Source organism: Lynx rufus, unplaced genomic scaffold (genome assembly GCF_022079265.1).
Source record: "Lynx rufus isolate CCGP_SWC_20201006 ecotype Redwood Valley unplaced genomic scaffold, mLynRuf1.p SCAF_9, whole genome shotgun sequence".
Lineage (NCBI taxonomy): Eukaryota > Metazoa > Chordata > Mammalia > Carnivora > Felidae > Lynx > Lynx rufus.
In genome coordinates, this window is record NW_025814897.1 from 12,262,240 (window position 1) to 12,277,510 (window position 15,271).

Below are 15,271 nucleotides of genomic sequence, written 5' to 3' on the forward strand. Positions count from 1 at the left end.
TAAGTTATGTATTTGAACTCATTTACTCCTCTCAACACCGCTGCGAGCTAGGTCATTAATGTCATGAATTCCAGATTTAAAAAGGGGGGGGGGCAAAAAAAGGTTAAATCACTCATCCAAGGATATATCCTATAAATGGTGGAGTTAGATTTTGAAACTAGGCAGTTTAGCTGCAGAGTCCGTGCTCTTCAATATTAACCTGTTATCTTACGTAACAGGTGCACGATGAATGTGTTTTGAATGAATGAATAGAGAGATGGCTGTCTCTTCTACTTTGTTGCCCATTCACCTTACATATTTCACCTGCCCTGGAGGTGCCCTCCCAACATTACATCAGCCTTGTGTCTTCATTTCTCCCCTACCCAGACTTTTGAGATTTTTCTGGAGAAAAATCACACTGAACTCCTACCAAGACCAAACTCCTACCAAGTTATCTGGGCCTTTGAAAATACCTAATACTTCTGTCTTGCCATCATCTTTGCCTTCCGTGGACTGTGGGTTCTGCCTCGAATCTCACACGTGTGTACTTCCCTTCTCATTTTCAGGAAAAACACAGTTTCCAGCTGTGAACTCTCAGATTCCCACTCATTTCTCTAAATTCGACTTGCATTGGCACCTATCCTTGCCTTTTGCTCAGCTGTCAAAATATTTAGTGTTGCTCTCTCTCTCTCTGGCTGAGGCATATCCACGTGTGGCTGCTGCCTGGTGTCCTCCCTTCCCCAGTCAAGCATTTGGAAGTGTCGCTTACTACCCTGTGTTCCTACCTGCCCTCTCACCTCCAACTCCCTCCCTCCCTCCAGTCTGGCTTCTGTACTCCTTACTAGTCCATTTATTCATGTTGGCTTTTCTTTTTATTCATTTTATCCTTATGCTTTCTTTAAATGTATTTGTTATCCTTTTAACTCCTGGATGTGGATCCCTAATTTATTAATTTTTTTTCCATTCATTAATCTAACTACTTAAGATCATGAATTTCCCCCTGCTGTGTGTCTTACAGCTTTTCATTTGTGGGACTGTTTTCTATATATATTTAAAAATTCTTGTTTTCCTTTTCTCATTGATCCAAGGGTGTTTAAGAGAAAATTAAAAAATTTCTGTGTGGTAGAGGGGTGCCTGAGGGGCTCAATCAATTAAGTGTTCGACTCTTGGTTTCAGTTCAGGTCATGATCTCACAGTTCGTGGGTTTGAGCCCTGTATCGAGCTCCACGCTGGCCGTGAAGGGCCTGCTTGGGATTCTGTCTCCCTCCCTCCCCTCCTCCACTCACACTGTCTCTCTAAACAAACAAACAAACAAACAAACCTAAAAAAATTTCTGGGGTTGTCTAGGTGGCTCAGTTGGTTGAGCGTCCAACTCTTGGTTTCGGCTCAGGTCATGATCTTAACGGTTTCATGGGTTTGTGTCTCACATCAGGCTCTGCCCTGACAGTGTGGACCCTGCTTGGGATTCTCTGTCTCCCTCTCTCTCTGTCTCTCTCAAAATAAATAAATAAACTTAAAAACAAAATAAAAAATAGGTGTTCCTTGGTGGCTCAGTTGAATGAGTGGCCAACTCTTGGTTTAAGCTCAGGTCATGGTTTTGCAGTTCATGAGTTTGAGCCCCACATGAGGCTCTTCCCTGACAGTGTGGAGCCTGCATGGAATTCTCTCTCTCTCTGCCCCTCCCATGCTCATGCTCTCTCTCTCAAAATAAATAAACTAAAAAAAATGTTGTAAATAATAAATAAATAAATTATTTTTTTGTGTGGTAGAGTATCTTTTTTTCTTCTTCTTCTGGTTTTGTAATGAATATCTGTTTTGTTGCATTTTGATCAGAGTATTTTATTGTATATTATTTCTACTTTGGGGAAGTTTTCTAATTACTCTGTTGTTTTATATACAGTAAATTCCTGAATCTTCCACGGACAGCTTTAACAAAAGGTATTTACTTTCTGTTTTTAGACTATAGAGCTCAACCAAATTTGTGTTATTAATTCCATTTTAATATCTCCTCTATCCTTCTTTGTTGAAGAAAATGTGAACATACGAAGCCTATGGCCCTTTCCCTGAGTATGGGCTAGGAAGGGTCAAAACCCCAGACTCTCAATATGGTACCAGAGCAGAAGAAATGTTACTGTGGTTGCTTCACAGCCCAGAGCATCCTGCGGGAGTGGGAGAGTGATTTCCCTTGTTTCCGAGTGGGAAATGGAAATAGGGCATGGGGAGAGACAGAGGCCTGGAGGTTACCGAAAGGGGATGTTGCAACCCTTGTTGATCAGTAATCTAAGACGGGGTTATGCAATGGAATCTTAGTAGATGCCAACAGTGTGGACAAATGCCAGCTTCCCCTGCCTGGCGCCACATAAATTCCCCGCTTCCTGGCCTGGTGAAGGAAGACTCTGAGTGACTGAGATGTAATGTCTGCCACCATCTGAATGGGACTCAAAGAAGAAATTCAGTTCAGCTATAGAATAAGTAATTTTTGCACATTCATTCCACATCGGCAGCTCCAGCTCAGATCTCTCTGTGCAGTCCAGACTTAGATCCGGGTCAGCTTAGGTTTTTCAGCCTCAAGCTGAAACGAAACCCATCTCTGTTCATCATCTTGTCCTCTTCACCCCTCAACTAAAACCTGCTCTTCTTGTCTTCTCTACTTTCTAAATATTGTCCGCATCCAACAAGTTGTCTGGGGCAGAAACCGGGTGTTGTGGGAGTGGGTGTAATTCAGAAAATGCTAAAGATTGGGGCACCTGGGTGGCTCAGTCGGTTAAGCATCAGCTCATGATCTCCAGGTCCATGAGTTCGAGCCCCACGTCGGGCTCCGTGCTGACGGCTCAGAGCCTGGAGCCTGCTTTGGATCCTGTGTCTCCCTCTCTCTCTCTGCCCCTCCCCTCCTCATGCTCTGTCTCTCACTCACTCTCTCAAAAATAAATATTTTAAAACATTAAAAAAAAAAAAAGAAAACGCTGAAGATCAAAAACCAACTAAGATGTATCCATCCTGTTAACAGCCAGAGATACTGGCGGTTCACAGGGGAGTAGTTTAAAAACTGGACATGCTTTTAAAATCGTTTGCAAAGCCGCTGTAGAAGAGGATCCGATACAGTGGAGCAGGAGGGCCTAGAAATCCTGCTGCACCAGCCAAATCCACGGAAAAGCCTGGGGACCGGGGTGGGGGAAAGGGCAGGTCCACTCCTTGCAGAGGGAGCTGGAGAACAGGAGGGGAGTTGCCAAGTGTGGCAAAGGCAAATGGCTGAAGGGAGGAGGGCTCGGGGAGCGCTCTTCATTGGCTGTTCTGGTCTTTCCCCGAGTATTTGAGGACTGGCGGAGTGACTGTCTGAACTCCATTAAGAAGGCCCCAGAGCATCAGGCTGCCTGCTCCTTCCTGGACAAAACTCAGGATTCTCTATGGCTCTTCAGGAATCCACAGCGCTGGATTTCTACCAGACGTATTTTGAACCCATGGTCTACCTGGACTACTTCAAGATGGGCCAGAGCCCTGTGGGTGATGATTGCCTCTACTTCCTGCTAAAACACTACAACGCCATTTTTAAATCAGGTGCTAGTTTCCTTGAACCCTGGAGGAGGTTTGTGGGGGGAAGGGTGGCGATGCAAATTTTAAATCAGATGCTCGTCTTCTTCAACCCTAGGGCAAGTTTCAGGATGGGGGTAGAGGTGGGAGGGGGGGAAGGGTGGCCAGACAATTGACTGGAACTTTCGACCTGGATGGAGAGTTTGTAGAAGTGCTCTATGGGACCAGGTTAGATGTACTTGATGTATGGTACATGGTGGGATGCCCTAAACCTTTCTGAGGTCTCTGGGACAAGATTTTCTCCTCCCATGAAGTTGAGGAGCTGCGATCTTTCATGGTCCTGCGTGGTCCTATCCTCTAGCAAAAGGAGTCCCTGGCAAAAGAAGCTACACGGGGCATCAGAAAGTGTAGGAAGCCTCTTTCCAAGTTCAGTGTAGGAAGCGTTCGCTCTTTTGTGTGATTACCGCTGTGGCTCGTGAAAACATCGTGGGTGGGTGGCTCTCAGATTTGCCCCTAGGGGAAGAAAGGTGCTCGGCAGCCCGAACTATTAAAATCAAATACTGGGCATCTTTTCATGATTCACATGAGAAGGAAACATAACCCAATAGATAGAATTGCCCCAATTAACAATCTCCTGCTCTCACATTTTCTGAAACCTTTGATGCTTGCTCAATTTACCTGCCACTATAGCCTCCGGGTAACACGAATGAAGGGGAAACAAACAAAATGTAGCAGCAGAATCCAGGAGCAAAGGGGCAGGCTCAGTTCAGTGGCAGGTCAGGATCCGTCAGTCCAGCTGGGTTTCTGTCCTTGCTGCCTTGTTGTTTATCTCGGAAGCCCCTTGCCATATTCCAAGTGCTGCTGCCATTTTGTGTTAACCCAGTCTCTCCCTGGCTGGAGAGAAGGGGAGGCCGAGGACTCTGCCGGCAGGTCTGTATTCCTCTTTTAGTCCTCACACTGCTAAGAGAGTTTCTGGGAATGCAGGCGGTGCTCAATGAATGTTTGCTGATTGATCTTTGGAATGTTGTAGATGGTCTCGGGGTCATAGGACCCTTCAGCGAAGAGTGCTTGGAATGTGGAAGCCAGTGTCCTCGGAAATGTGACCAGATTTCTTCTCTGAACACTTATTTACAGTGCTAAATTGGCCGTTGAAATGACAAAGCTGCTTCTCTAGTAATTGTCCCCCCTACACACCCCAAATAGGCTCTCCTGCTGCTCACTCTCCCCTCCTACCACGCTCCCCATGCTCAGTGCTGGCACTGTGTGACGTAGCGCCTAAGGCTGTCCGGGCAGGCAAAATCCCTAACGCTGGAGTTTACAGTCCCGATGGTCGACTCCCCGCAGCCTCTCCAAGTGGGAAAGAGAGCGGAGCCTTTGGGAAGGCCCTCAGAGCCGTGGTTTGGTGCTGACGGCTTAGAATGTGTCTGTTCTAAAACAGGTGGGCTGAAAGGAAAGCTCCTGATTGACATTGGCTCCGGGCCCAGCATTTACCAGCTCCTCTCCGCCTGCGAGTCTTTTGAGGAGATAATCGCCACTGACTACACGGACAAGAACCGCCTGGAGCTGGAAAAGTGGCTGAAGAAGGTTCCAGGGGCGTTCGACTGGTCCCCAGTGGTGAAATATGTGTGTGAGCTTGAGGGGGACAGGTAAGGGGTTTGTTGTTTGCTTTGGGGTTGCCACGATGCGAGCTGCACTTAGCTCTCCGAATCAAGAATTTATCATGGGCCTCGTGTGGAAACGGCGAGGCAGGTGGAGACTAAGAAGGAAGGAAGTTAGTGGGGTTCCAAGAAGAAGAAAGGAGGAAGAGTGTGGCATGAATCCAATAAAGACCAAAAAGAGGGAACAGAAACAGATGGCTATAGACAGACCCAGAGCCAAAAGGGAATTGTCACGAGCGCCTACCCAGAATGCCAAGGCATGACCCCAGGCCGATGTGGATGGGGCAGGGTGGCAGCCAGCTGGTGTTTGAGGGCAGACAGCCGTTCTGATTGGCAGGTGGCCCTGCTGTTCCAATTACAACCTCCAGGTGGCTCCAGACTTGGGGAATCTTTCTGTAGATCGCAGGGGCTGGGCCTAGAATTAAGACCCATCTTGCACAAGTGAACAGAATCTACTTACCTTGGATCATTTCAGGGCACCAGGAAGGTCCACCATGGCACCTCCACTCCCCAAATACCACTCTCCCCAGTTAGGTAGGACGGTTGCAGATGTACATTGGATTCTTATTCCTTTTGCTTAAGACTGTGACTTTTTAAGAATACAGAACTGGAAAGGGTAAACCTTTAAGTGCTTGTCCCCGTGCATACCTCAGTATGAATGAGCCCCGTGTGCTGAGAACAGGTGTAGGTAAGAAGAGAACGTATGAGGCGATGAGGAGGTCGAGTGGGGTGGCCAAGAGACACCGGGAGACCCTGGGGGACCCAGCAAAGTCGGCCAAGCTCGCATTGTAGCTTTGCTCAGCTGATTTCAGGCTGGCTTTCCATTTCTGGTTGTACTTACCCGGGTCGTGTTAAACACGGACCGAGCGGAGACAGAATAGGCCAAGCACCAGGCATACGTTGCTCAGCGAGGGCCCACGGGTGGAAAGAGCAGCGACCTCGGGGTCAGGGTTTGCAGGTCCTCGGGTTTGACTTTATGCACAGCTGGCTTCACAACCGTGCCCCTCTCTGGGACTCAGTTTCTTGGTCTGTAAGACTGGTGACTTGATATTCCGGGAGTCTGTGTGGAAGGCAGAGACTGGCGGGAGTGACGTACGCCTCTCACGCGATGAGCCTGACCCAGCTGGCCGCTCTTCCCTCTTCCCTCCGCTCAGAGACAAGTGGGCTGACAAGGAGGAGCGGCTAAGGAGAACCGTGACCCAGGTGCTCAAGTGTGACGTGAATAAAGAACAGCCCCTGGAGCCTGCGGTCCTGCCCCTGGCGGACTGCGTCCTTTCCTCCCTGTGCCTTGAGGCTGCCTGCCTCACCCAGGAGGCCTTCCGGGCTGCCCTGCGCCACGTCAGGACCCTGCTCCGGCCCGGGGGCCATCTGGTGCTGGGCGGGGGCTTTGACACCACCTTCTACATGGTGGGGGCGAAGAAGTTCCCCTGCCTTCCCCTGAAGGAGAAATTCGTGTGTGAGGCTCTGCAGAAGTCCGGCTTCACCGTCGAGAAGCTGGAGACGGCTCCGCGGGCAGCCGAGACCATGTCGGATGGGCAGTCAGACTACACCGCGATGTTCGTCGTCGTGGCCCAGAGAAACGACTGACGTATTGGACTTGGAAGGGGGTGAGCGTGCAGGGGTCGTCCGGCTACCCCATTTCCTTCCCTTGGCTTTATTTAGAACTCTTCCTTGCCAGCAAATGCTTTTAGAGTCTTATTATAACACGTGATTGCCAGGTAATTAGGGATGTTCCTCTCAAACACAGAGGTTCATGGTATACTCCACTAACGTCCCGGGGTTGGGGAAGAATTGGGCCAGAAAATAAAGCTTGGCCTCCCCTAGTTTTGAGGGCACCTTGGGGTTGCATGGGAGCGAAGAGGGTAGAGTCCCCCGTGCCCTCCTCCTTGAGGCATCTGGGGACGGCTCGCCTTCTGAGCTCATTCATCATTTGCATCTTCACCCCTGCTGATGACACCGCCGCCCCGTCCCACAAAATGAAAGGAACGCGGGCTTTGGCGCAAGAAGACGTGGGTTTTGGTACTTGGCTCTTGTGATGATAGGTAGGTCATTCGTATCTCACAGCCTCAGTTTCCCCATCTCTGAAATGCAAATAATAAGACCCCCCCCAGGCTTCCTGTGACACCCCAAATATACAACATGAACACACCTGCTAAACAGCTACGTGTGCGATGGCGTATGTGTTTTCACTGACCTTGCATGTGCAGGTAATAAGCAGTTCTTTTTTTTTTAATTTTTTTAACGTTTATTTATTTTTGAGACAGAGAGAGACAGAGCATGAACAGGGGAGGGTCAGAGAGAGGGAGACACAGAACCTGAAACAGGCTCCAGGCTCTGAGCTGTCGGCACAGAGCCTGACGCGGGGCTCGAACTCACGGACCGCGAGATCATGACCTGAGCCGAAGTCGGCCGCTTAACCGACCGAGCCACCCAGGCGCCCCGGTAATAAGCAGTTCTAAAGGGAGCTGGAGGCGTTGTTCTCTTTTGTCCGGTGCGACCCACCTAAGCCAGTTGCGGACGGGCACGGGACCCTTGGGGAAGACTCTTGAAGGAAGTAGCAGCAGATCCGGGAGATGGGAGGGGTGAGTGGGAGGAAGCCAGGAGAAAGAACGGGGCGGGAATAGTCTGTGGAGAGCAGGAATTGTCAGTAGCAGTAGCATGTGCCAAGACCCAGAGGGGAAAGAACATGCTGTGTTTGCTGAACTTCAGCAGGAAAAACTGACACCTGGGTACAAAATTTGGGGCCCTGCCCCTGGAGATCTCTGATAAAACACCTTGGGCACTGGCATGGTAGAGCAGACCAGCGTTTCAAGTGGGCAGAGAATTTGCCAAAGCAGTGACGGTTGGCAGGGGTTGGGAGATGGGTAAGCAAGTGATTTGTTCATCCAACAAATATTTGTTGAGTGCCTACGAAACACCGGGCACTGTGCTAGGTGTGTCAGAAACTTTGCCCAGGGCTGGTCCTCACAGTAAACACAGTTTTGCCATGTCTAAGCCCTTGATCACATTCTACCCCGTGTCTGTGTATCTGTGTATATTCTTGTGTGTATATGTAGGTACGGGTGTGTGTGTGTGTGTGTGCTGATGATGGTCGTAGCGGGTGGGTCAGATCCATTCCATGGTGTCACCACTTGAGTGATAGGAGAAGCTGACTCTCCAAGGCTAGGATCAGATCAGGAGTTAGCTACTAAAAGCTGGCAGTAGATGCACCCAGAGGCTGAGTGTTCGCACCTCCTCCAAGGAGACCTCCAGGGGCACACTGGAGCGTGCAGCCAGAAAGCTGGACTGGGCTGGAAAACATAAAGCAAAGAGCAAGGTGGGTGGGCATATGGGGAGGGTGTCCAGGCACAGGTGGTCTCAGTGGGACCGACTTGCCCAATGCTCTACCTCACTGCATCAAGTGTGGGCACGCATCCCGGGGTGTGTTCCCCTGGGGTCCTGGGGTCCTGGTGTCAGTTACACGGGCAGTCACCTCAGGGAGCTATTGACTCCCTTATGTGACATTCAAGTTACCCCTTCAACTTTGTGGGCTGTGAGTGAGCATTATGTTTGGCTTCCTGGGAGGTAGAGAGATACCAATATGTGCAAGACGTGGCTCGTGGCCTGGAAAGTACGGAAAGGGTTTACGATTCACTGGAGTAACAAGAGACACGCTTTTGTTAAGTTGACACTGAGTAGGCCTGGGACTCTACTGCAAGGCAGGCTTTGTTTGGGAGAGGGATGGTGATGGGAACCACGCCACTGGACAGGATTCATTCTTGCTCAGGGACTGAGGAAGGTGTCACGGAGTAAGTGGTAGCCAAGATGAGTTTTAAGAGAGGGTGCTGGTTGGAAAAGTGCTCCCACTGGAAGAAATGCTACTGCTAAAAAAACATGGCCTTGGGAAGATACCAGGTAAATGATGTGATGTTTTCTTTGCCTGGAGGGCGGGATCCCTATGAGAGAACGCTGGGGGACAAGGAAGGATAGGAAGGTCGCTCAGGGCATTGGACTCTCCAGGGGGTAATCAGAGTTCATCAATAAATACTCATTTAGAACCTGCCATTTGTCAGGCCCTAAGAAAACAAATATGTTTTATATGTGAAAACAAATATGACACAATTCTTGCCCTTGTTGGGCTCATTCACAGACGGTATGACAGCAGTGTTAAGAGGGGAGGGCACACAGAAGGTCATTCTTAATCTGGGGGAGATAAGGGAGGCATCACAAAGAGGCAATATTTCTTCTTAAAGTTTTATTTATTTATTTTGAGTGAGAGTACAAGTGGGAGAGGGGCAGAGAGAGAGGGAGAGAGAATCCCAAGCAGGCTCCACGCTGTGAGTGCAGAGCCCGATGTGGGGCTCAGTCCCACAAATCGTGAGGTCATGACGTCAACCGAAATCAGGAGTCGGATGCTCAACCGACTGAGCCACCCAGGCACGCCACAAAGGGGTAATGTTTATTTTTATTTATTTAGTTTTTAATTTTACTTTTTTCAATTTACATCCAAATTAGTTAGCATCTAGTGCAACAATGATTTCAGGAGTAGATTCCTTAGTGCCTCTCACTCATTTAGCCCATCCTCCCTCCCACACCCCCTCCAGTAACCAAGAGGTAATGTTTAAAGCGAGTCTTGAACTCACAGTGAGTACCCGATCGCCAGGCAAACAGAAGGTGGGGTGGAGGTAGGCTGGGGTGTTGAAAGCACTTCTGATGGAAGAAGCAGCCTGGCCAAGGTGGGAGCCTTGGGGGGCGGGGACATCAGTCATGTTTGGGGAACCTCAGTCAGGAAACACAGAATAAGTGGCCATTATATTCCTGTCCCTGTTTTGTCTTCTGAGGATATGGTGAATGAGTCCAGCAAGGCCCTGCCCTCATTCGACTTTGGAGAAGGGAAGGCAGACAATAAAGGAATAGACAAAAAAAAAAAAAAAAGTGAGCCCTAAGAAGGAAATCAGCAGGGAGGTACTGTGGAGAGTAACCGGGGCAGAGGGGGTGGGAGAAAGGCTCAGACAGTTGCTGGGATGGACAGACCTAGACTGAGGTCTGGCACAGCTGGACAGGGCTATGAGGGCGGGGCACCTAGGGGAGGTGCCAAGCCCAGCAGTGTCCCTCTCTCTCCAACAGAGCTCCCCAAAGCTGCAGGGGAGGACGCCTCTGGACGCAGAATCTACAGGCAGAAGGGAGCTGCCCTCCTACCTGTTCCCATCCTGTCTGCAAGCCTCCCCTGGAGAAACCCCCTTCACAATGTTCAAGCCCCCCCACCCTTACTTCGCCTTCCAGAGGAGGATCCCAGGCACTCAGAGCTCCAGGGGAAAGAGCAGGCAGTGAGGGGGATGGCTGGCACACCCCTGGAAGACGAGGCAGGCCGTCCACCTGACCATGTGTCTCTGTATGTGAGTGTGTCCTTCAGGGGAAGGAGACAGGACAGCAAGATGGCTCCCTGGGGACCAGTCCTAAACCCGTTTTGGATTATTTCCCTTGTCCTTCACTCTCCGGACACAAGGGGGCAGTGGAGCCTTGAGCTTGGCGGACTGCAAGGTCCATGGGGCAGAGGACAGTCTTCCCTCAACCTTGTTTGCCTGAGGCCTGCTCTCCTGTTCAACCTGACCTCTGAATGTGGAAATCAGGAAGAGGAGAGCCACGGCTTGGCCAGAGGACCCTGATTTTCACTGACCTTCACTCAACCATATATAGGATGAATGCCCCCCTCCCCTTCCACAACAGAAACTAAAGCCCAGGTCCTTGTGCTGAAGGATCAGCCCATTAGTAGCTTGGACAAAGAGCAAGGGAGAGGCGCCCTAGCTGGCTGCTGGAGTGGAATTTTTCTGGGCCCTCTCTATTGTAGTGAAAATCTCCCCAAATTTCATGAGGCAGGGGCAGGAGGGTCAAGTGCAGTGGACAGGGCCCAGCAAGTCCATCAGATCCACTCGGCAGCTATTAATGCCAATGCATGTGTCAGGTCTCATGCTGGTGCTAAGGAAACAAAGGAGAATTGGCTTCAGCTCTTCCAAAAAGTTCACAGTTAGGTGGGCAAATGGCCACTGCCACGCGGAGTGGTTTGTTCCGCACAAGAGTAGGACAGGTACTGGGGAACACAGAGGAGGTGCGTTAACCTAGATGTGGGGTGGGGTGAGGGAGGTCACAGAAGGCTTCCTGGAAGCAATGCCCAGGTTGAGTCTTAAGGATAGGAGGGTTTAGCCAAGAAAAGGGCTTTTTTAGGCAAGGGGAAAACATGAGCAAGAGATCAAAGTCAAGAAACAACACGGGAGGGAGATTAAAAGACATTCCAGTGTGTCTGAAAAATTTCCAACGCAACACCCTTTAAGGTTGCAACCATTTTAATGGCACACGCTCTGTGGTCTGGCTGTCGCCCAACTCTCCAGCCAGTAGAAAGGGCTTTCTGAACAGTTTTGTACATTCAGACAGAAGCTTCAGAGAATTGAATTTTTCCAGGCTAGGACCTATAGGATTGTGAGAAACTGTATGCTGGGGGAAAGACTTGATAGCAGGGCAATTCGTTTTGGGGTGGGCTTTTTCCTTTGGGACTTTCCACTACATGTTGCCTTAACAAGTGACGAGGTGCATTTAAGAGGAATTCAGAGGTTAAGCCTGTAAGCAAATAACAAACGCAGTTTCAAAAACAAAAACCATAAGGCTACGTACTGCTTAACTAGGTGACGTAAAAATTAGATTGCTGATTGATGATAGACCCGTAGCCAAAGTGATCAGGCAGACAGACTGGAAGAAATCTTTGCAATGGATAAAACCAACACCTTCTAGAATATACAAAAAACAGCCAAGTCAAAATATACAAATTTGGACTAGGAGGAAGTCCAAAGGAAAAAAAGGAGTGAGGGTGTGATTAGGAAATTTGTAGAAGAGGAATCTCCAAAGTTAGCAAACATTTTGTGGCAGATTGTGTAACTCTTCGCTGATTTCTCTGTCTTCTCTTCTCTGGCACATGGCAAGACTCCATTTCTTGGGTCCTTTGCCTCGGGCTGTGGCATTGGGTTCTGGCCCTAGGAATGTGAACGCATCTCATGCCTACTCCAAGGGCTGGAGGCAGAGAATCCCTTGGAGACCTCTGGCCCCTAGGAAATGAGACAACTGCACTGTAGAAGTCTGACCGCCTGGAGCTGTATCCCTCCCCGGACTCCCTCCACACCGGACTGTGAAGCGAACAGAGATGTATCAGCATATACTTTGTGAAGCCACTGAGATGTGTGGGTTGTTACATCAATGAACTTACCTCACCGATGTGCACACTTAGATGAGCTCCAACTGGTTAGAGAAAGGTGAAATTTAAAAAACTATAAGGGCACCTGCCTGGCTCAGTGGTAGAGCATATGACTCGATCTCAGGGTGGTGCATTCAAGCCCCACATTAGGCATGGAGCCTACTTAAAAAAAATTGTGTAACTTCACGTATTTTCATTGGATTTGCAAAAACTGGTAAGGTAGATCATTCCAAGAATTTTGGTAGGGGTTAGAGGTGTGTATGGGTGTGTTGGTGATTACAGGAACTCCCACGTACTGCTGCTGGGGATGTAGACTGGTATAGGCTTGTCGGGGGTGGGGGGGACCCTGGTGGTTCTCACTAAAATTAAATATTTAATTGGCTTGTGACTCAGCATTCCTACTCCCGGGAATATACCCTGTGGAAATTCCCACACAGGTCTGCACAGAGGAGACCTGGGCATCTACAGAAACGTTGTGTGGGGGAGTTAGAGGCAATCTGGGTGTCCATCCCTGGGGGAGTAGATACATAAATGGGGGGATTCAAGTCACGGAGTGGCAAGAAGGTATGGCCCACATGTCCACATAGCCACGTGCACGGGCCTTAAGGGCATAGTGAAAACGATGCAAATGAAGATATATACATACAAAACAACAGTACCTATTTCACGGAAATACACATAATGAAAAGAACACGCACTAAACCTCTTAGAAAATCCTCGGGAGGGTGGGAGATGCGTGGGGAGCAAGAAGATAGGATCGAACGGAGGGATCCCCTCCCCCTACACACGTTCTTTTCCGAAGCTTTCTAACAAGAGACCGAAGACTGACAGTCACAGCTTTTACTTCCTAGACTGGGTTTCCTTTACTGAGTCGGATTCCCATGAGGCTGTGACATCTCTCCTCAACTTTTTTTGAAAACCCCACGGTCAGCCATCACTGCTAATTTTCCAGTTTCCTAAGCATTCCCTTTTAATCGCCTGACCTCATGGTTTCTCAAAAACAAAACAGGAGACAGGTACAAGAACAGCAGAATTACAACATCAAGTCTTAGTCTAGCTTTTTTACACAAGAACTAAGACTAGCTGCTTTTTCACATCCGTATTAAACACAGAGGAAAAGAGTGACATACATTAACCTGGCAGGACAGGTGTTTCAAATATATGTATTATACCGCGAATGGTAATTAGCAGGAAACAAGAGCGGAAAAAATCAGTGGAAACGGAGAAGATAGACCTAAATCAGATGGTAGGAATTATGGTGAGTGCATGACAAAGGGACATCACACCACAGGGAAGCAAAGCAGAATCATCTGTATAGCCCAGAAGCCACCCCAGTTCTCAGCTTTTGCCAGGTGGGTGTTGTAGAAGCCCCGCCACGATTTGCAGCCTCATGAACTTGGTCATTCCTGACGGCCACCTGCTGCGGCCAAGCCGCTGGTCCCCGGCTTTGCCAAAAGCCCCCAAATGCCATCTCGCTGCAGTTCACAAACCATGCCAAGGGGGTGAGTTGGGGCTGGGCACCTCTTTGCTGGATGACGGAACTGGGCCCAGCTGAGGCTCAGGAATCTCCTTCTCTTCCCTCACCCACCCCCACCCCGGCTCTCTCTTTTCTCCTCCAAGAAGAGCTCGCATCCTGTGTCCTTCCTCTCCTTCCCTGCCCTGGCATCCTTCTCAAAGCTTCCTGCAACCCAGGCAATGGATCCAGTTTAAAATCTGGAGACTCGGGGCACCTGGGTGGCTCAGTCAAGCGTCTGATGGCAGCTCATGATCTCACTGTTCGTGGGTTCAAGCCCTGCGTCATTCTCTGTGCTGACAGCTCAGAGCCTTGAAGCCTGCTTTGGATTCTGTGTCTCCCCCTCTCTCTGTCCCTCTCCCACTTGTACTCTGTCTCTGCAAAATAAATAAGCATAAAAAAGAAATCCGGAAATCGTGGGTATAGATAAGTAGAGAACTAAACTTTTTGGCCGAACCAGTAACTGTGTGGCTTTAGGTTGAAAACCCAAAGCTCCGTGAGAGGATGCGCTGTTAGAACCCTAAGAAACGCACACACAGGACCCCCTCGTGTTTTGATGGGACAGCCTCCTTTCTTGCCCACAGGGAGCTATGACTCTAACAAGAGAGGGAAACAGAGAGGTGACAGACTCAAGGAAAGGGCTCCCCGCCTCCCTCCAATTAAGGCTCAGATGAATCATCCCTGGACTCACCATCCGTATTCATTAAAACCTAAAGCAGACCCTGTGGGGCCGCATCAAATTTGATGAGTTATCATTTTGCTTGTAATTTTGTTTATTATTAATTACCAAGCACATGAAAGGCTCCAAATTGCTGGTTCCTCTGACTCTGGGAGTTGCTCAATTTGGCTCTGCCTTGGATTCCAATCTCAGGCCTCACACCTGGCCTCAGGTCTGGTCTGAGCAGAGACCGAGGAAGAGGCTCAGCGCAGGCCCGTCTCTACAGCAGGAGCAAACCCCTGCCCCGCGCTGGCAGCAGAAGCAGGCTCCTAATTGCTGCGGTGTACCTGGGGGTGCGGCTCGCTCTTGGAGATAAGCAGAAGCCAGGGAGAGTAAAAGGCGAGATCACTGCCTACGGGAGTCTGAATCATTTCTGGAGCATCCCGGGCCTCTGATCTAAAGTAGGCCTTGATGTCTGAAGCACAGACTTTTTCCGGTGTTGGAGAAGGGAAGCTTGAGTGGTAGTTTCTGTTATGTTCCCCACCATCCTTGCCCCGTTTTTGTTGAACCAGTCATTTATCCTTCGGTGCCCTTGAATGCTGTAACCCCATTGGGTGAAATTGAGTAAAAGAGCCTCTCTGGGCACGCCTCAGAGAGGAAACCTGGGGCCACCTGAATGACCAAGGATTCTTCATCTCTACATCTGTGCACATGTC

The 15,271-nt window shown here is 49.5% G+C and overlaps 1 protein-coding gene across 1 annotated transcript; it reads left to right on the forward strand.

Moving 5' to 3' along the window:
* The first annotated feature begins 3,356 nt into the window (after positions 1-3,356).
* LOC124504621 (nicotinamide N-methyltransferase-like) lies at positions 3,357-6,838 on the forward strand. The gene is made up of 3 exons (XM_047070064.1): positions 3,357-3,534; positions 4,946-5,153; positions 6,320-6,838. Exons 1-3 carry the CDS (start codon positions 3,384-3,386, stop codon positions 6,750-6,752), a joined length of 792 nt encoding a protein of 263 aa, XP_046926020.1. The 5' UTR covers positions 3,357-3,383; the 3' UTR covers positions 6,753-6,838.
* Positions 6,839-15,271: the final 8,433 nt, after the last annotated feature.